This window comes from Empidonax traillii, unplaced genomic scaffold, assembly GCF_003031625.1.
Source record: "Empidonax traillii isolate 1590-97213 ecotype Southwest subspecies unplaced genomic scaffold, ASM303162v1 scaffold589:size398478, whole genome shotgun sequence".
Lineage (NCBI taxonomy): Eukaryota > Metazoa > Chordata > Aves > Passeriformes > Tyrannidae > Empidonax > Empidonax traillii.
This window is the reverse complement of record NW_020955782.1, coordinates 70,372-91,565: the sequence shown is the minus strand read 5'-3', so window position 1 is coordinate 91,565 and position 21,194 is coordinate 70,372. Positions and strand designations below refer to the sequence as shown.

Below are 21,194 nucleotides of genomic sequence, written 5' to 3'. Positions count from 1 at the left end.
TATTCTCCTTTACAGAATGTGGGCTCCTTTTGCTCTGATGCAGAAAGTAAACTGATGAATTTGCTACAAAGAAATCTCTTGCTTACACCCAGTTTAACTAAAAGATCTGACTTGGAAAGCCCTTCTCCTTCCCGCAGCTTTGCAGAGGATAAAAGTTCGGTAAGCTTCTGGTAATTAATACCGTGTTTGTACTGGCAGCGCATGCAGTAAGGATAGAAGTAAGTTCTATACTGATGGCTGTGGTGAATGGTCTCACTTCTCAGTCCACTCCATCCATTCTCTTCAGGGCAATGCAAACTGATTAGACACTTTTTCTGTGTGGGTTTACTATTACTCCTCAGAAGGAACTGAAAGGCTATTCTTCCTCCCAGCAGTACATGAAAACCTCCCCTTATGGCCTGTGTTTCCACAGCATACTTTAAATATTCTAAATTTTATGTGAGGAAATGAATCATCATTTCTCTATAGATAATTTGTCGCTTCCTTGGTCACACTGTCAGGATTACCTGATGTGAATGTCACTGGAAGGAAAATTCTCGATCAGCAAATTATTCTTTTATGGCATTCTGCAGTTCTTACTTCTGCTGAGAGAATTTACCTCCTGGTCTTTTAACTAGATATTGTTTACTATTTCCAGGATTTAAAAGGGAAGAGGTATCACCTAGTAAATGTTTACATTTTATAGCAGTCTTGACAAAAATTGTTTCAAATAGTACTCAAGTTTCCCATGAAAACTGCTGGTGGCAAGTCATTTCTGATGTGGAGTACTGAGCGGTCAGAACAAAAACTTACCCTGCCACAAGTTGCGATGGACTGATGTGATTTCAGTTCCTGGGGACTAAATTTAGGCTTATAAAGCATCCTTCCATTTCAGGAGGAGTTTATTTGTTTACCAAATATATTAACCAATTTAAAATAAATGAGACATGAAAAGTATTCTCAAGTTAAGTGTGTGTTTGAATGATTTGGTATGCAGCATCTGTCTTGTGTGTACTGTTATCTTCAGGGTTTTTTATATCAGGATTTTTTTTCTCATTTTGTGGAAATAATTGAGGAACCTAATGAAATGGAACATTCTATTCAACATCAAACTTCTCTCTTTTTAACTAGATCTCTTCTAGAATCGAAATGAAACATCCGAGCCCTTTGTCAACTAGCACACCATATATGAAACTTGTCACACCAGGGTCAGCAAAAACACCTTCACCTGCAGCAGTTAGTGAAGACCATCTCAAAAACGCCAAAAAGAGAAAAGCTATGGACTTCCTCAGTTGCATACCTGCCCCTCCACCACTGACACCAATACGTTCAGTAGTTTCTCCATCTGTTAAAAAAGCATTCCAGCCCCCAAGAAGTTTGGGTTTACAGCGTGGCAAGTCATCAAAAGAGTCAGATCAGAATATTGGTCATGTCACACCCTGTAGAAAACTGAGAGAAACTGTCCATCTTCCTGAGAATGACCTGGTTGCTGATGAAGAACTGGCAATGATTAACACACAAGCACTCATGAATAATTTACCAGAAGAAAAGAAGATGAATTATGTAAATGAAAACAGCAATACAATAGCTACTAATTTATCTGGTGATCTTTCATCCAGAAATAGTTCCAGGTCTACTGAGAAAGCAAATAACTCATCAAAAAGCAGTTCTGAAGTAGCTGAGACTCTTCAGAAGGACCCAAAGGAACCTCAGGATTCATTAGCAGCCCACAGAGTGCTACAAAGACAAAAGTCCCGAAAATGCTACTAAACACACATGTACAGTATTGTATATATTTCAAATTCAAATTATTTTTTCACTTTGTACATTAAATCTTGATTGTATTTAATAAAGCTGTATTTCAAAAAGAGACTCATGAAATAACATTTCATCTGCAAAATAGTCTGAAGGTCAGGAATTATACACTTCTCACAAACATGTATTGTGCAAGAGCATCAGTATGGTTTAGGGTTTTATGACATTTTGTAAGCCATTGCTTGGATTCTGATGTATTCTTAAATTAAAGCAGGATCTTTGTTGCAGTCTAAAGCAATCACTTTTGTTACCCTTTGCAGCATTAGAGTAGTTCTTTGGCTATCAGAAGAACAGGACAAAATAGTTCTCTTATTTTTACTGTACAAAACACTTTAATTCTGAAATGTTGCTCTGTGTAATTAGGGTCTGTTCTTTTACTTTTCTCCTCAGACTTTCCATATAGCACTAAAAAAGGTTTAGAGAACAGCTATGATTATTTGATTCACAGCAAAATGCCAAACAAAGGTATTAGTGATAAATCTTTGGTCAGTGTTTCTGAGCTACTCCTTAAAGAAGCACTTGAGGCCACAACATCATGAAAGGTAATCAGATCTTTCTTTGTTTTTATCACAAGATCTTTCTGCTGGGGATGAGATAGTGCTTGAGTTCATTACTTTGTTCTCGTTAATTTCAACAGGGAAATAATCTGCTGGACCTGCTGCCACCTCCACATTTCAAATGGCTGCTTGTCAGGTTGCCCTTTGCCCCGCTGCTTCCCACCAGGCACGGTACAAACAAGGGAGAATGTTTCAGAACTGACACCACCAGCTCCCACTCAGCAACCCTTCATGGGCTCCTGCGCTCTTCACTTGGCTCAAGTGCAGGACTGGAGAACTGTAATGGGGCTGACATGAGCTCACTGGTAGTTCTGTAAACTTCCATGAAATACTGAGGAACCAGATTTCCCTGCATTCCCAGTTCAGAATTGTTCGTAATGATGATGCTTAAAGCTTTAATGCATTTTGAGTAGAAAATGCAACTTATCTTGTACATTTATTGTGTCCTGAAGACAGCTTGACTTTTGCATAGAGACAGCGTGATTCTTTATACCTCTGCTAAATTGCTGGATGAATCACAGTTTCCTAATTTCCACTGGGAGCTGTCTTCATTTCCTACTGCAAATACCTCACCACTGTCTGTTTTGTAGGCACTGCCTAATAATCCACACCTAATTAAAATATTTGACATCACAAGTGGAGTTTTAAAAATGTTTCACAAGGCTTCTTGATGAGGACATAATCATCGGAATGTAACGGTATCCACAGCAGGATAGTTCCTTCCCCACTCATCCATCAGTCAGTGGCTGAAGAGGTTTTCTCCCCTTAGCAAAACAGGTTTTGTCCTCCTTTCTTAAGTCATTATGAGTTAGTTTGTGTATTTGATAGCCTTAGGCTTCAGCTGTAGAGACCTACTCCGCTAGCCTGATTCCTACTTAAGAGTTAACAAGCACAAGCCTAACACTAATGTTTCATTTTAGGAGCCTCTCCGTCTCAGGATCAATTGAACTTCTTTGTCTGGGCAAGATGCAGGGCTCAGGCTGGTGTGTTGGTGTTTTGCTTCCAGGCTGGAGAAGCTCCTTGGCTGTGAGGTAAGACCAGCATGAACCCAGTCAGAGGAGACGGGGAACAGCATCAAATGTTAGAGCTGCCTTTGCCACCATTCACCTTGACTCTCTTAAAAGTAACAAAAATGCTCTGGGCAAGATAGTAGTAGATACAAAAAGTTTATACAGCCAGATATAAAGTATTAAAAGGGCAAGAAATGCCAATTGCATGGAGATGGAACTAAGGAATTGGCCACATGGCCTTTAAGAGAAAAATAATTTAGGAATGTTAGTGACAGAATGTGATGCAGAAAAATATAATCCAAAATGCCTGTGGCAGAGCCAGTAAATCTCACCATATGCTTGGATGGGTATTCCTGCTGGAAGAGGGACAAAAGGGAGTACAGTTTGTATTGGGGACAGCGCTCTTAGATTGGTCATGTAGAGCTGTGAGAGCACAGACCAATGCCATTTAAAGATTTGTAAGAAATAAAAGTAATTTAGAAATGTAGTAGAAAAATACAGTTTAGGAAAAAATTTAAAACTAGAGACTTCTATACCCTGATAATTAAAACACACCAAGGAATCGCCTCTTCAGTTAAATGTCATGTTGTTTGTACGTGTCATGTGACGTCTTCTTGAAAAGTCTGAAAGGGGATTGGAATGGGTATCCATGCCATAAGCTGCATTTGGTCCGCTGTAGCTTCCCTCATCTCTGCTTGGTTTTTCAGACTGAAGAACGCTGTGGAAGGTAACATTGTGCTCGTATTGTTCTTTCATCCGTTGTATCTTTTCCCGAGGGACATGATGAATATTTCTTCTGTAGAGTCAAAATTAACAGAAAATACAAGTATTTAGCCACCCATGTATTAGAAGTTATCTTCAGCTTGCTAAGATTCCTGATAGGTTGTCCTAGATAGGACAATGGTTCATGTCTCCACTGATTTATTTTTAGCTCATTTTTGACAAACTGTTGTTTGCTTTCACCGACTTCTTAAGAATATTGTGACTGCTGAAAAATGTCACACCAGCATTTTTTTGGGCAGCCAGGACATAAGAAGTTGACAAATATTTTTAAATGAAAGTTATGTAGAAGACCTGTGTAGTATTTTATAGAGTATTGCTGGGGTTTAGCACTAACAGCTTGTTAGCCTCAGGGTGAGCTTTTTTACATCTGGAGAAATGCAGACTGTTGGCTGTAGCCAACCCAGACACTAATTTATCAGCAAGTACAGAGGTCAAAAAATGTTGCTTTGAGCATAAGTAGTAAAAAAATCATACATGATGTGGCTCAGGCTCCAGGGCCTCAATGAATGATTAAGTTCTGCCTCTGCAGCGATGATGCCCTACAAGTGGCTGGTGCTGGTGAAGCAAGAGCTGACACAGTTGAGAGTTAAGGCTTTTGGTGTCCTCAGCCCCGAGCCATCATCTGCCATGTCCTGCCTCACCCCAGAGCCACGAGTGCTCTGGGCCATGGCCCTCTGCCATTTGTCTCCATCAGACACAGAAAGGTGCAGTGCTAAATTTTGACTGGAGTTCCTAGCTGGTACAAAACAAATACATCCATTGCAATGAAGTACCCATGCCCTGTTTTCTTGCAATAACAAGTAAGTTAGCATGTGCTTAGCTTCTGGGTTTGACAGACAGGAGTTCACTGCAATGTACATCGGATTGGATAAAGGCTAGGAAATTACCCTGCGTGAATTTTTTTCATTGATACAACCATTAACCCTGCAGTCACTAATCAAACTAACATAGGATTTAGAGGCAGCCAAATGTGGCTCTACCACATTACGCAGAATTGATAAATTCATTGTATCCCACGTGTGTGAGAGATCTTTACAAAGATCCTCTAGAACCTGGTTTCTTAGCCACACTCAGTGTATCATCCCTACATGCTACAGAGAGACAATATTTGTTATGGTTTGATTTTAAGGATAGAAGCCTGAAAATTGTCTGTAGTGCTTAGAAATGGTTTTGTGCCCAAACATAAAGACTGCTGCTCAAAATACAGAATGAAAATTGGGGTTTCTGCTCCAAGAAGCCTGCAGCATAAAAAGGCCTTGTCGCTCTCACTACTGCCTGTCTCACTTTAGCACAGTCAGGCCTTTTGAGAGCTGAATTCACTACAGACCAGGTACTTGGTACCAAAAGGTTTCCACAACAATTGTTCTGTTGTCATTTACTAGGCTACATGTTAGGGTATACGAAGAGGAAGAAGACTGTCCTTTCTCAGGACACCTCAACAAAATGAGAAGCTGTCTGCAATATCAAAGAGAAAAATATGTACCTTGTCAGTTCTCGAACATTGAACTTCCAGGGTGTATCTGGTTCTTGGAATGTAACTTCATATCTATTTTCACGTGCCTGAGGGACACAGAAGTTTTAGACGTGTGGCTACTGAGCTCAGGAATAGCCAATATTCCAGACCTCCTGAGATTTTACCAGGCTAAGAGATGTTATCTATGCTATGTACCAGGAGCCAGAAAGAGGATGATAATAACTGTGACTGCCCTCACGGTGCCAGTCTGATTCCCAGTTAGTTCATTTCCTTCTACGTCAAGGGATTTGGGTCTCCCAGCAAAACTTGCTTCAGCATTTCCCCTGGTCCCCATCCCCCATGGCAACAGCGTCTTGGCACTTCACCTCTCTGAAGTCACTGATGGTCCAAGAGCTACTGGCTGACCATGCCAGTCTCGAGTTTCTGGGAGTGTGAGGTCAACATATATCAGTCATGTTATTCCCAGCCAATGAGCCTACAGCACTCCGTTTTTTTTCAAGGTAAAGGAACATAATTTGTGTGTATGTGTGTATATATGTACATACACACACACCCAAAAACATACATATGCATATATATATATATATGTATTAAATACAGTTATTGATTACTTCGAGTTGGGGAAGGAGGCAGGGAAATTTACTGACCTTTTTACAGCTTGCCCACCTCTGTGCCCTCTACTTGCTTCTTATTCACCCACAAGCATTTACATCTCCTGCTAGAGTTGTGAGGCTTTTCAGCACCCACTATTAATTCCTCCCTCTTTTGTGCTAAGCAATACTTTTAGACCCAAAATTCTTAACTGACAAGACCATAACCCACAAAGAGAAGCACAAGTTTAATGTTAGCAGACAGGGCACACTTGGCAACTCTACTAAAAATATTGCCATTTCTGCCAGAACTACTGACAAGAGATATCAATGCATCTTCAAAGACTCTGTATGGTGTATTTTTCACAACTTATGAACTAAAATTGTTAGTCGTATCTTGATACATTTGTCAACAAACAATTGACAGAACTGTTCGATTCCTGTCACTACTGGGAAAGGGGATGACATCCTGATGACCAAGAAGTAACAGGGGAGGTTCAGAGGCTGTTAATCTTTTCAAGCCGTTTTGCCTTCACTGAGTTATAGAGCTGACTGGCTAAAACAACTACACTGGCACCTCTGCCCCTACTTTGTCACAATATCCACTACAATTAGAGAACAATGGGAAAAGTGAAGTAATTACTTTTAGCCATGTTAAGAACCGTTTCAGTCAGATCACCTTGTAAATGTCGTAGCTGAGCATATAAAAGCAATAAATCAGAGAATTCCCTACCATTAGCACATACGGCTTCATTTCCCAAGCGTGGATGTTGGTATTGTCAATAATAACCGGGCTTTTCCCATTCTTCATTGCTTTGCGTGCTGCAATGTAACAACACATTACATAAAGCTCAAGTGTATCAAATAACAGATTAATCCAGGCCTTACTAGCCCCAAAGTGTCCTTTCTTGCCCACTGCTCAGATGCTTGTTTCCCTACCAGACTTGGGTTTGCAGCCATCACCCAAACGGGAGCCAAGGTCTGTGCCTCCCAGAGGAGGTGGTGCAGCTGCTGTGCAGCACCATCTGAAGCTCTCGTAGAACATACTCGCAACAGCTAAAAATTACCGTCGTTTTCGGGAGATCTCAAAGTATGTTTGTCATTGCCAAAAATTCCTTCACAACACAGCCACAAAAGCATGTTATGTTGTTCTCTCTGAAGCAGAGACCTGGGTTGTTTAATTCTCAAACTCGTAACTCAGTTTGCAAGTTTTCCTCCTGTCTTTTCACTACCTCCCCACCCCATAACACCCCCTTCCAGGTCAGGACAGACATCTAAGAAGTTAAAGTCATAAGGCTGAGGTGCCTACAGGTGCAGGGAGCAGCTGCTGAGCTGGTATCTGTATGGCACCTGTTGTTAACAAGCTTTAGCAGTGCTTCCTAACAGACACTGCTTTTACTTTCTAAAATAACATCTATCAACCTCAGCATTTTTTCATTTACAAATTTCTCTCTAATAAGTCAGAAGAAATAAAATCAGAAGTGGCAAATGTATTTTTTCAACCAATACCCCATGGACTGCAGTGTATGACATCCCTTTGAGATATTTTATTTTGGGGGCTAATTTTAAAGACAGACTGAGAGGCAAAACTATTCTGCACAACCCCTGGATGAAGTTCAGCCACCTCTTTTTTGGTTCCACTTGTGTGCATCCTCTAGGAAGTCAGGCTCAAACACGTATACACCATTTTCAACGAAGAAGTCATCAGTACTAAGAACTACAGCACTGGGATAGTCACGTTTCAGTTGTCTGCAGAGAAAAAAAAAAAAAAGGTGAGAGAAGGATTAGTATATGGTAGCACATGCCTTTAACAGAGACGATTAAATCAAGAGCCATTTGAATGCTCTGCAAATACGCACAGTGCTTCATTTGAAAAATCCCAGCATGAAGGATCTGAAAATACTGAAATCAGTAGATGGACACACAGGAGGAAATAAATGGAGCTTGAAGGCATGGCCTTGATTTCTTTAGTTCAGCAATCTACACTGGACTACCAAGTCTTTTATCATGTTAATATATTCAGTCTTCCTTCTGAGTTATCTGAGAATTTTCTGACTTGTCTGAGAACAAGGATTGTAAAGACAAAAAAAAAAAAAAAAAATAAAAACACCACCCAACAATCCAAACCTGCTTATCCCCTGGAAGTTGTTGTCAAAAGGCAATTTGACTATGGGAATTTTTCTACAAAGATTTCGGAAGATAAGGAGGAAGGATTTGTCATTCAGTTAAGATGGCCAAGAGTACCATCAGTTAGGGGGATTGGTTTGTTTTTTAGCTAGAAAGCAGATAGCACTTATTTATTTATTTATTTATTTATTATTTGCAAACAAGTATCTGAGTGATAAGTCAATATTTTGTGTTATTTGTTGCAATTTTATGATTTTTGTACTTGTCCTTATCTCACTTACTCCTGCTCTTGTAGAATTGAGTCATTTTTATATCTTTTCAGCATTTAAATGTCTTTTTATAAACAAATCTGAATTGCCAGATTGGCAAATGCTACAGATCCATAAAACAGACCACTGTGGTCAGTGGCACAGGGCAAACCCCCTTCCCTTCACACCCACAGCGATGCTCCTGCAGACCTGGCATGCTGTAAACTGACCATCTGCCTCCAAGGCAGTGACTGGCTGTAGGAGGTGGAAGTGCTGGCTTGTGGAGGTGGTTTAAGTATGAAGCATTCCTCTGCCAGTCCTTAGAGAGCATAAAAAAAAAAATCTTAATATGAAATTGTATTCCTGTTTTTCTATACTCCAGATTTATTTGTGTCCATAGACAGAACTGGCTATTTTTTTTCAATCACAGAAGTGCTGGGAGAGGAGGGAGTCTCCGCAAGAAGTCAGGTAGAGCCCATGGCATCTTCTCTCTAATCCATGTGTCCCTAAGGCCCAAACTGTCTCAGGAAAAGAAAGGTCAACCAAGAAACCTTGCGGCTCTCAGACTTGAATGCTGCTGTCCTGCTATCTCACACCTCACATGGTCTCCTGTCCCTGTGACTCATTTCAGCTTCCCTAATAAAATGCTTCTCTTCCATCCCCATAAGCTGCAAAATAACTATTTCTCAATGTCTTATCTACATGGGCAACAGCAAGGGAAAAGGTGCCTTTAGGTTATCAGCAAAAAACCAGACACACAGACAGAAAAGGCTTAATTCTGTCATCTAGCTCTGTCCTAACCATTTACTTACCAGTTTAACCCTAATCTGCCTGGAAGCAGCAATTCTTCACTAGGCTTGCAGGTTGCATTTAGCTAAATAAAGGTCAGCTTCTGACTTTGCTCAGTAAACTCACTGTAACTCCTACCTGCTGATTAATTGATATTATTTTGTGGTAACAACCCCCCAGAGAACAGAGGTTCACAGCTGACTGACAGCCAGGACTGGGCTGTGCCCACTGTTAAGTGTCATTTAGCACCTACATGTTGTTATCTTCCAGCTCCAAAGACATGCTTTAATCGTGTAATTCCTGTTGGACAAACAGATTTAAGAAAACTCATGCTTCAAACTGTTAGCAAACAGTCAAATTATTTTTGCTTTAATTTTGGTCCAAGGCAAAGAATTCTTACCATGAAAAGCATGGCAGCACCTAATGCTTATCTGGTTACTCCTGCACTAAGAAACTCATATATTCATCTCTCACTACAATTCAGCACCTCACCTTTCCCACTGCTTTACCCATTGCAATTTCTTCTCTAAAAAAATACCTGCTAAAATGCCTGTCTCTTTAGCTACTAATAGGCACATAAAATTGTACACGTTAATAAAAGATCTCAAGACTATTTTTTTTCTTGCTCAGTATTTCTTTTAAACATGTTCTCAACCAGTGCAAATTTTAAAATCATTTTCTTAGCACATACTTTACTGAATTTTCAACACATATATGCACACTCACGAGAGTTCTGATATTAACCCTGAAGCAATCTAAACTGTACGTGATTATCTGTAACCTCAGTCTAACTATCCTGATACTGATAATAAAGTAAATAAAACTTGTGTGTCAGAGGAGGAAAAATATGGCACAAAATGTGCTAAGAGCCATAAATTACTTTCCCATTTGCTATATTCATTCCAAACAAGCTCCTACTAACAGCAACATAAGAGAACATTAAGTGGGAAAAAGGTGTTTTACCTTCTACTTATTTTGCTGGTTTTAACTTTTAGCTTTCTAAAACAACCGAACTGTCACTGAAGTTTACCAACATTTCTGTAATCCCCTCCCTATTGTCCATGAAGTTGACATAAATCCTGTTTCTTCTGTCCCTTATCACTTCAAAAGGCACCCAAACCTCTTTGGTGTTGTTTCTTAAGAAATAAGCCTTGTACCATCTTCACAGGACTGCAAGGTGGTTTGGAAGAAAGGTTCTGCATAATCACAGCATGCAATTAAAATGCCTGTATTTTAGAAAAAATATACACTAGCTATGCAAAATGGGAGGGCCTGTAACCACTGTTATTATTGCATAAATCTTGAACGGCCCCATGTAAAAATAAAATTACCCATTGCAGCTGGATCAGTAAGCATAAAGCACACTAAAGAGGAAAAGAAGAATGGAATCTCTTTGCAAGATCAAAGGATACCTAGGAGCTATATTAGCATTTTATAAAGAAACCATTGAACCTGAAGCACTGTGTTGTGACAGGCAGCATCTGTCAAAGGTTCAGTATTAATTTGGGACATGTAACTGCACGGTGATTGCACAATCTCCCCATCTTGCAGTGGATACAAAATGTGGTACACTCTATACCTTGCTAAAGAAAAGTCTGCTGCTGTTTCAGAAAATACAAAGGATAAGAAAGTAAGAAGAGTGTGGGGGATGTTTCCTCTGCCTGCAGTAAATCTCCTCAACACCCTTCTACCCCTTCTGCATGGCAAAGCAGTACTGTGTCTCATTAGACTGGATGATATAGTTGAGGGGAAAAAAAGACTTTCAGATGCTTCAGTTCTTCAGCTCCGACACAACAGTGGTAAACCTCATGATCTACAGCAGGGCCTGGGAACACATAAAGACCTTGGAAACACGAAGCTGCAGAGGCAGAAGCTTCACTGCCTGCCCACACCAACCCCTCTGGCAGCCCAGGTAGCAGCAATGCTTCTAAACAACACAGCACCTTGGCTGGTGTCAGTGGACACTCATCTGCTGTCTCTCCCTGGCCACATTTATGATGGCTGTTGAGAGCAAAAAAAGAGACTCTGTTGAAAATACACCTTTGTTTCTATTTGACCACAGTAGCATTTTAACAGCTGCCTCAGTGAGCAGACAGGCGGGTTTAAGGTGTCTCCTGCATTATTAATCTGAAGATCCGTTCCCAGGATTTATACAATTTTTGAAGTCACTTTTTTTCCTAAAGAGCATTTTTAGGGCTTTCAAACAATTATTTCTGATTTTAGCTATAACAATTTTATAATAATTATTTTATAAATAATTTTGTAATAATGTAAAAATAATCACTGGAGATAAAAAAATCCATAACTGTATTCCATAGCCTCTCATGCTTTTTCATCAGAGAATTTGAAAATAAAATAATTTCTGATGAGCCTGCTAAGCAGATTGGAAGGAACATTAACAGAAGGCAGCAGAATGCTATGTCAGGCAGATCTGAGAGTCAGTAAATTCTCAGACACCTTCCAATGTCCTGGAGACCAGAACATAGATGTACTGACACCACATGCAACCACTTGCTCTGGTCACTCTTCCCAACATAAAGTGTTCTGTGGCAGGCATTTAAAAGGTGTTTAAAAGCCTTTCGTTTCAGCAGAAAAGCAGAACTGTGAGATCTGGAGCACATGCTCAGCATTATCACCTATCTACAGTGTTTGAACAATTTCTAGTGCCCGGAGGACTTTGCCCAGATGGTGCCAGCCAGGTGCTGCTGGCAGAGCACAGACACACCTTTGTGCCTCACCCATGGGGGCTTGAGCCATTGTTCCATTTTGTAAAGAAATAAACAGGCTGATATTACGTTTGATCAACACATTCAGGAGACTCACCTGAAGTGGTTTTATACAAGGGGAAATGTTTACAATACAATGCTGACTGGAAGAAGGAGCTGCAGAGCTGAAGTCCATAAACCTGTCAGAGCTGCAGCTCTGCAACGGGGTCAGGTGCTGGTCAGGGTTCAGGTGCTGGTTACAGCGACATGTCGGGCCAGGACTGGAGGTGCTGGGATGAACCAGGCAATGGCAGCAGGGAGAACTGGACAAGACATGGATTACACCAAGCAGTGATGCCTCAGTGCCAATACGTTTTTTCTCTTCTGTTCTGGAAGATTGCTCCCTTTGTGGTTCATAAAGGAGTACAAGAACAACCTCATTTCAAGCTATAAATGAACAGCAGTGGCTGAAAAGTTACATGTTTGATCATGCCCAGCCTAATGCTTGAGTTAAACTGCTAGATAAAGGCTTACATGTAAGTTGAGCTGTGCAACACAGCAATGTATTGCAGGAGAGCTAGAAGTGCACCTACCGTGCAATAAAGAACTTGCTGGGGAAGCAGGCATGAGCTTGTATGCAGCTCATTTTACTTTTTGGAGGCATTTTTGGAAGCTGTACCTGCTACCAAATCTCAGTTAACTGTCTTCTCAGTAGTTGCCTCAGTTTGATCATAAAACCTGTATGTGAAATTGAGAACAATGTGTTCAGGAGGAGCGTGTCACACGTGCCTGACGGAGACTGCTGGAGATGTGAAATGATAAACCAGACCTGAACCAATCCATGCCAATGTCGGGCTGCTCTGAGCTGGGAGAACAACTGGAGTTGAGAAACCATTTTAATGAAGATGCTGTACCTAAATCTTACAAAGCTATGTCCAAACTGACCTGCGTGACACTGAAAAGTCAGGGAAACAAGTCATGGATCTGAGTTTGTTCCTTAAGATTTTGTGATGAACTGAAAAGGGGCCTTTCTCCTGGAGCTATGACTGGGCTGTGATACCACCAGTGCACAGTTTGTGACTTCTGAGCACTGTAAAGATGTACAGGCTCTAACTGAAATGCTGGCTGATATGAAGAATGAATGAATGAATTAATGAATTAATGAATGGACGTGTGTATTGAAAGCATCATAAGAAACAACAGAGCAAAGGCTACAACAATGGTACACACTGACAGCCAAGAACATCATTAACAGCAGTAAACGTGGGAAAGATGCTGCTTACACCCCCAAAGGCCAGAACTAAGCTGAGGCCCAGCACAGGGACACATTCAAGAAGACCCATGCTCTGAGAGCAGGAGGGTGGCCAGCAGGTCACATCAGCCCATACACACTTGCCTCCTTCCTCTCATTCCAGCAGCAGTGGGGAGTCTGAAAACACACCCAAAATGGGAAAACTAATGGGGAAAAAAACCCCCAACACCTAAGATTCATGAAGCACCAAGTTAAGCTGAATTTGGAGGCAAAAAGACGGCAGCCATAGAAGCTGCTGGCTGCGAGATGGCACACCAGACCTGATCAAAACTCACCCCATCACTGCAAACCGAGAGCAATCCAGTAGAGGAAGCAAGGACGGGACAGCTGAAGGCCCTTGACCGCTCTGATTTTGGGCAGATCACCTGTGCACATGCATCTTGGTGCCTGCAGGATACTGGGATACTGTGAGTAAAATCTGAGAAAATAAATTTGAAGCCATAAAACGAGTTTCTGGAGGGCTTTTGCAAGTAAACGACCACCTTCCTCCTCCAGTAGGTTCTTACATTGCCTTGCTAGGCACATTGCATTTACCAACACCACAAGCTACACAGGTGTGAGAATAACAAAAGAAGTTTTTTGGCCCAGTCCTTCCATATCTGGACAGAGTTAATGGAGAGGTATTAAATGTTGCTCTAACAGATGCCTTTTGACCCGTGTACTTCTGAACAGTTAAATGTAATGATATGATTAACAGGGGCTGGAAACAGAGTAAGATACTCAAACATTCATCTCCCAGGGAACTAAAACAACTCTTACACCTGATTTTGTAATTCTGTCATTAATAATTAACCTTGTGTTTTGACCTAAAAAGTAGGTCAGTTACCTGTGCTGCCTGAGAATATGGCCCCAAACCATTACGTTCTTACTGTGCTATGAGAAGACCCAACAACCCCTCTGAAGGAGCAGGCCTGCACTTACACAGCCTCTTACAGGAAAGACGTGTATTTTGGGTGTGAGTAAAACACGGATTTGACCGCTTATAAAAGAACTTTGCTTGCCAAAGTGCAGTGAGGCAGAAGGCCCAGTGTGACAGGGAAGTACTGTACTGAGAAAACAAAACTGTAGACGAACCCAGTGTATCGCTCAGCTTCATGCTGCCACCTCTCACAGCAGAGCCCTTCCTGTGGCAGCCCACGATCCCAGCACGGGTTCCTCACCCCAGCAGAGTAAGAAGACAGTGAATGTTCCTCTTTTGATAGAGAGTGGGTGGCGCTGCGAGCAGTGTGATACCAGACTGTGAGATTTTGTGATACAGGATTACAGCTACACTGTGTCACGCCCACTCCAGTGCTGTCTCCCAGCACTCCACACTGGGTTCTCCCACCTCTTTTTAACCAGTCTGTGGTCTGTCACAGAGGGGACTGGTCTCCTCTGCCCATTTTTTACTCAGCCCTACAGCTCTGACCAGCAGTGCAGGACATCACAAAAACAGAAGTCAAGAGTGGTTGTCAATTTTCAGTCAGAGAGGGGAAGTGCTTTACTATGTTTGTGATTAACCGGGAAAAAAAGCCCAAACCAAAACAAAAAAAAAACACAACAACAAAGACATCAAAGAAAAACGCCCCACCACCAATCTGACGCTTTTTAGAAAATAAACAACAACAACCACCTTGGTCGGAGTGTTCAGTCCAGCTTCCTAGAAGCTTCCCTGCAGTACGCTCGCTGGGAACAGCAGCACCCACGGTCCCACGGGCAAGACACCCAGACCGGCCACAGATACCAGGAGCAGCGCAGCCTGGAGCGGGCGTGGAACCGGGATGCGAAGGGTTTCCGCGCGGCTGCCATCAGTCGAGGCTCATGCTTTCCCCCGAGCACCCAAGCCAGCCCTGCCTCGCTGCCTCCGCGGGGTCTGCAGCCAGCGTGCCCCGCTCCCAGCCGCGGTGCGGGGTCCGGGCGGGCACACGGCTCCTGAACACCGCCCGGCTCGGCCCCCGCGGCCGCTCCGCTCCTGCCCCCGCACCCCATACCCTGCGGCGGGGCCGGAGCCAGGGCGGGGGACACTCTTACCTGGCCAGGGTGCTCTTCCCAGCGCCCGGCAGCCCCCGCAGCAGCACCAGCTTCCCGCTGCCACGGCCCCGCTGCGGCCCCAGGCTGAGTCCCCCCAGGGCGCGGAGCAGCCGCTCGTCCATTGCCGCGGCCCCGGGGCCGGGACCGGCGGGGAGCGGGGCCGGGGCCGGACCGGGATGGGGGGCCCGTGGCAGGCGTTCCCCAGCCCGGCCACGGCCCCCGCGCCGACCCCGGGGCCGTGTCCCACGTCCCCCGCGGGCGGGCGGGAACCCGCGTCCCTCCATGGCCCGGGCGGCCGAACCTCTGCCCCGCGAAAACGAAAGCTGCCTTAAGGAGAGAGAGACAGGCAAGGACGGGCATCTGCGGCTCGGGCCGCCGAGCTCTCAGCTGCGGCACTCGCTTTCGACCCGGAACTTTAGCCCAAAGATACCAGCTTTGATTAATTAAAATCAGGATTAATCTCCATATTCTCAAAGGCAGGAGAACAGAAGCCTGCGCTGAAAGTGTTCAATCCCATGCCCGCTGCCTGTACGAACTGCGAACTCCAGGGCAGGCCTGAGAGGAAATCATCAAAGGATATAGGTGAACAACCACGCTGCACCACACAGACGACCCTGTGCATCACACTCAGTACATCAACCTAATTTTTCTTTTTTTTTTTTTTCCAAACATATTGTCACATGAGAAAGTAAAGGAAGTTTAACAAGATTTATTTCCTCTAAAGAAGACCTGATCTGCATTAACTTGATCACTACAGAAGCAAAAGAAATTATAATTTCTAATAAACCCCAAAACAGTTGGTGTGGTACCACACTCTCCCTCTCAGAACAACACACAGCGTCAACCCCAGCTTGGTTAGAAGCCAGCCTCAGGTATGCCACAGGGACACACCGCCACCAACCCTCAAGGCTGAAGCCTTAGGTTCTGACGTTTGCCAATAGTGCTAAGGAGAGGGTTCATGTATGGGGAGAAAGCTTAGCTCCTGGGCACATGGCGCACCAATGCTAACTGAAGCTGAAGCAAGTGGGAAAAAAAGTGGCAGGAAAAAAAGATTCATAAAATTTGAAATTCATAGATACTGTGGAGGGGAGGGTTACAGTAAACTGAAATTGGCAACAACCTCCTAGGAGACATAACATGATTTGTCCGTACAAGAATACTGTGAGAATTTGAAAATGTATTTTATTTTAAGCCTTCCGTAAGGTCAGTATCCAGTAAGAGAAAATGAAGGCATTCAGATTTCTCTCTCAATAAACAGAAGTAGGAAGACAGGATTAATCCTTGAGTGACATTTTCTTGAAATCAAACTAACTTTTCTGCTGCCACTGGTACCTCACCTAAGTCTGAAGCTGCAGTTAGAGCTGGCATGAATTACCTTCCTCCTCCCCACTGCATTTTGTATAATGTTCTGCTGGTAGGAGAGCAGCACATTCCCAGCCAAGGAAAACACACACATGTATCTGGGAAATGCATTAAGACAGTGTGGTCAGTAAGTTTCCCTGATAGTACAACATTAATTTAGAAATGCATACAGTGTTAAGTGCTCATATGTAGGTGCAGCCTTTAGGGAGAAAGTGGAGACACATTGGCAATTTAGACTGTAGTGGAGCTTCAGCATGAGTGCAGTCAGGTGGTGCATAATGAAGCAGGTGCAGGAAAAAGTGAGGAAGAGGAGTTGAATGAACAAATGGATAAATATTCTGGATCTGCAAGCTGCGGAAGTGGAAAATATATCTGACAAGTAGACGTAACCTAAGTTTCCTTGCTTCTCTTCTTCTCATTCATCTTTTCTCACACTTTTCATAGTTCATTGAGGTGACAATTGTCTTTTATGTCTCTCCTCCCTACAAAGGAATGTCCAGCCTCATGCATGCCTCATAATTGACAGAGGTTGCTCTTCATAATTAATTATAATTTAGCTCATTCTGCATATGTAAATATTTCTAATACCTCTAAAAGAAACATCAAATCATTAGTTACTAGTGCTAGTTATACATCTTCTCAGTCTACCACAAACCATATACATCCCTTCTCCAGTGTGTTTGAATCAGGTCTACAGTGAAATTTTCTTATTTCTGTAGTCCCAAATGAGTCTAGCTGAAGGGAAGCATAAAGCCTCATTTCAGGAGAAAAGAAGGTAATCATTCAATCCCTGGATGAATGATTAGGAGTGACTGATGAAGATTTATTCCACTTGAGGTTGTAAAGGGACTAGGATGTAATTATGACTGACAGGGTGAAAGGCAGAAGTAGGCACATGTAACAGGCACCTTTCCCTGCAGGCAAGCATCACTGTGTGGCAACATCTTAGATCCCCATACAAATGAATTAAGTACCAGAGCCTGAAGCTCACACCTCATGGCAACAGATGCTTCTGGTCTCCGCTCTCAAACTGGTTGTACCACACTTGAGGTTGTTTAGAGAAACATCTATAAATATATATAAATATGTAAATCCCAAATGGCTTCAGAAAGTGACATTTTGCCATACCCAAAGTTATCTCATTTTTGATCATTATTACATGGACAGAAAAGTTGATGTTGGGGGGCTGTGGGAGAGAAGACAGACAAAGAAAATAAAAAAAAAGCTACAGGAGTTTCTTTCTTCCATGTTATCCCTCACATTTAAAATCCTTGGTGGCCAACAAGTCCTTTCATGGTGGAATCAAAGCGAGAAGTTTCTGAAATAAAAAAAAAACAGGTTCTGTTGAAATACCACAACAACACAGGCTGCGACAAGACTTTTAACAAGTGAGACCTGAGAAAGAAAATCCAGACTGAGAAGAGTTCACCTGTCCAACTTTTTTTAAAGTCTCTAATACTCAACTGTTGGTTATTTCTTTAAAAAGTTAAAAAGAATGGAGAGGAAGAAGACAATAGAAAGCAAAGAGAAAATAAAGAAATGAAGGGAGAATGGAAAAGGAAGAGAAGAATTTGGATGTCAAAACTAGAGGTAGTAAGGACCTAACAATCTCAAGGTTGAAAAATAGGGAGAGTAGTGGATTTTTTTTTCTCTGTGTTTCACAAACCCTATATAATGAACAGTTGTTCAACCAGTACTAATATAGTACAGCTGCATCTCATAATTGTTTTGTTACAATATGAATTGTTTACCCTGTTACATTCACTCAGGACCCCACAGGCCTCCAAGTTACAGAGTTCATATGAGGCACCCACACAACCCAACTCAATGGCTGGTCTTTTCTGAGAGCTCCAGAAACACTGCTGTGGGCAGCTCTTATTCCCCCCAGGTAATTATGCTCTCTGCTTAAGTAATTTTTGGGCCAGGTTTTCTGGTAAGCACTGAAAAAAACAGGTGAGGATTTTTGGTCATAATTCTGTACACTTTTTCATGATTCACTTTGTTTACTATTAGTGGTTAAATGTCCAAGGACAGAGAAATTTCTTTTTATTATTATTATCATGGTATCAAAGTAGCAATTAAAAGAGGTTTGGCCATGGGATGATATTTTCTGTGGCAATATTGGAAGACTGCTTTAGTCTGCTTTGTATCTTCTAGATTAATTTCTTCATGCTAGACAGAAGACTGTCCTGCCTAACTCAGCTATGTGTTCCTGCCCCTCTGCCTTTGTCCTGCTGATCTCATGGACTCTAGATGAGCTCCATGGTGCAGACAAAAAACTTTTTGGATGTCTTCATGCATTGGATTAAGGAGTTGAACTGTTTCACTCTGACTGCAGAAGCATTGCATGCAGCAATGGGAAGTACTGGGAATAGCACTAGCCAGAGAAAGGAGGAGAGATAACACACAGCACCAAGGGATTTGTCTCATCAAAGCCACACCCCAGCAGGCTGTTGTGGAACAAGTCTTACTGCAGGGAGCTCCTGAACACTACACTTTCAAAAAGAAACATGCCAGCTTTTATTTTGCAGTGGTCTTGCAGATAAATGCTTACACTGACATCAGGTTCCGTCTTCTTGTGCTACATTTGTATTGTGCCTGGCACTTGTGAGTTTTTGTCTAAGAAGAACTTATAGGCACCAAAATAATGCTGTTTTCAATGATCCCAACATTTTTTAAACTGGGAACTCTTGCCTAATCTGCAGAACAAATACTGATGTGCTGCCAATGCTTCAATAAGGAACTCTCACAACACCTTGAGATTAACCCTGTATTTTCACAGAGGAACACCACCACTGTTCACTCTCATTGGAATGAAAACACCCTTACACAACATGAGTACAGAAGAACCATCATCTGGCTAACAGATAAAGTTGCACTTGGCCAGTAATGCTCAGTTTACTTTCCAATCTAAAGGGACTGAAAGATTGTATTAGCTCTCCATTTATTTCCTATGTTTTTAAAAGTTTTCAGTAGGAATGTCTCAATTTTCTTACCTTTTTTTTTCCCCCTGACATTTGATGAAATCAAATCCATTTCTACATTTACAGTTGTCCACTTGAGCAGTTTTACAACCACTCTGGGACATCATTCTTGGAAAGTCTGCTTTAATCAGTGACCAGAAGATAATTCCTTTGTGGTGAGGAAAGACAACCTTATCCCTCAAAACCAGGGGCACCATCAATCAGAAAAACTCACCTGCCTTTTACAGTACCTACCCATGCAGACTTCAGAGGACCTCTGGAATATCCACGTGGGGTCTGGCTAGGGATCTGTGTTACCCTGTATCCTGTGCCTGACTGTGAGCATAAGCTGATTGAAAAACCTAAGACATGCTTCTTCCTTTTCATACACTTTCCTTGTTTTAATTTTTTTAACATCCTACATATGTATGATTAAAAGCTGTAAAACCAGCCCTTCACCTGAAGGTTTGGTTGCATGGTACGTGGTCCCTGGTATCACAGCTGACTGACACCCAAACAGGGTGCCCTGCACATCCTCTCCTCATATCTGCAGCAGCACAGCCTCATCTGCTCCCTTGCACCAGCTCTGGCACTGAATTGGGCTTTACAGCTTATCTAAATTTGTCAGTCCAGCAGAAAACTACCCATTTGTTTCCTGCAGGGTTAGCGAGCTAAATTATAGCTTTCATGTCAGCCAGCAAGCGTTGGAGCTGATCTCTGGAGCAGGGCTGGCAGGAAGGGCACTGCACAATTTCGGCAGCAGCAAGCCATTGCATCAGCCTCGTCTGAGAAGGCAGATCACAGCCCTAGAGCAGCCTAAAGCCATCTGACCTCTGCTGTCTCATCCTCTCCCTCCAACCGCCTTCAGGACTTTCCCTGACTCATTTCAGTTGTTGAACTAAACCAAACCAAACACCCCCAAAACCTCCTGACTAACTTCCCTCCTCTTCCCAACACAAAACTCCACCTGAGCCACCCCCCCAGCATCGAGCCCTGCAGAGAACGTGCAAGACCTTTTCATAAACCAAACACTGCATTGCTTTGATTCTACATTGCCTGGAACTAACATAAGCCCACGCAGTAGAGCATTAGACTGCAACACCAAGTAGCAAACTGGGGTTTGATGACAGCAGGCAGTGGCTGGGTCACACATGCACAGGGCTGCAGGTCACTTCTGCTGCACTCACGACAAGCAGGAGAGGAAGACTGAAACAATTCTGGGAGTAGCACAGCAGACAGACAAAAGGGGTAAATCTTGGAATGGAAAAAACAGTTTATTGGATTCGGCAACTAGACAGAGGTTTGGACAATGAGATAGGATACTCTGCTAGCATCTCTCTTTCCTTTCTTGAAGCACACAAAGGCAAAAAAAAATAATTCACATTTATTACAATTTTCTCCTGGGAAGATAACACGTCTGTTTCTTTACCATATGAACATCAGTAACCTGAACTTAGGATACAAAGAGCC

At 42.6% G+C, this 21,194-nt stretch overlaps 3 protein-coding genes across 8 annotated transcripts in view; 1 reads left to right on the top strand and 2 right to left on the bottom strand.

Annotated features, from left to right (window-relative positions):
- The window catches only part of BRCA2 (BRCA2 DNA repair associated), a 38,225-nt gene extending 36,378 nt beyond the window's left edge, over positions 1-1,847 (top strand). For all 5 annotated transcript variants that reach the window (XM_027898282.1, XM_027898284.1, XM_027898280.1 and 2 more), the window contains one exon: positions 1,111-1,847. In XM_027898282.1, coding sequence (XP_027754083.1) covers positions 1,111-1,749 — 639 coding nt within the window. In that variant the 3' untranslated portion in view covers positions 1,750-1,847. The remainder of the gene's footprint in view (positions 1-1,110) is intronic.
- A 1,858-nt stretch (positions 1,848-3,705) lies between these two features.
- N4BP2L1 (NEDD4 binding protein 2 like 1) lies at positions 3,706-15,521 on the bottom strand. 2 transcript variants are annotated; one of them, XM_027898295.1, is made up of 5 exons: positions 15,400-15,521; positions 7,833-7,957; positions 6,942-7,030; positions 5,628-5,704; positions 3,706-4,157 (listed from the first exon to the last, which is right to left on the bottom strand). In XM_027898295.1, the coding sequence occupies exons 1-5, from the start codon at positions 15,519-15,521 to the stop codon at positions 3,932-3,934; spliced, it is 639 nt and encodes a 212-aa protein (XP_027754096.1). In that variant the 3' UTR covers positions 3,706-3,931. The 2 variants fall into 2 exon arrangements, with proteins under 2 accessions (XP_027754096.1, XP_027754097.1); XM_027898296.1 differs by lacking the exon at positions 15,400-15,521 and adding an exon at positions 12,671-12,787.
- A 573-nt stretch (positions 15,522-16,094) lies between these two features.
- N4BP2L2 (NEDD4 binding protein 2 like 2) overlaps positions 16,095-21,194 on the bottom strand; it is a 46,354-nt gene continuing 41,254 nt past the window's right edge. The window contains exon 12 of the mRNA XM_027898297.1: positions 16,095-18,079. The gene's annotated coding sequence lies outside the window, so the exon portion shown is untranslated. The remainder of the gene's footprint in view (positions 18,080-21,194) is intronic.

Bases quoted from the DNA above. Each gene is read 5' to 3' on its own strand.
- N4BP2L1 (XM_027898295.1), bottom strand. From the start codon at position 15,521: ATGGACGAGCGGCTGCTCCGCGCCCTGGGGGGACTCAGCCTGGGGCCG. The intron at 5,705-6,941 runs GTAGGGAATTCT...TGTGTCCCTCAG, and splicing joins TGAAGCCGTATGTGCTAATG to GCACGTGAAAATAGATATGA. The intron at 4,158-5,627 runs GTACATATTTTT...TTGACTCTACAG, and splicing joins AATGTTCGAGAACTGACAAG to AAGAAATATTCATCATGTCC.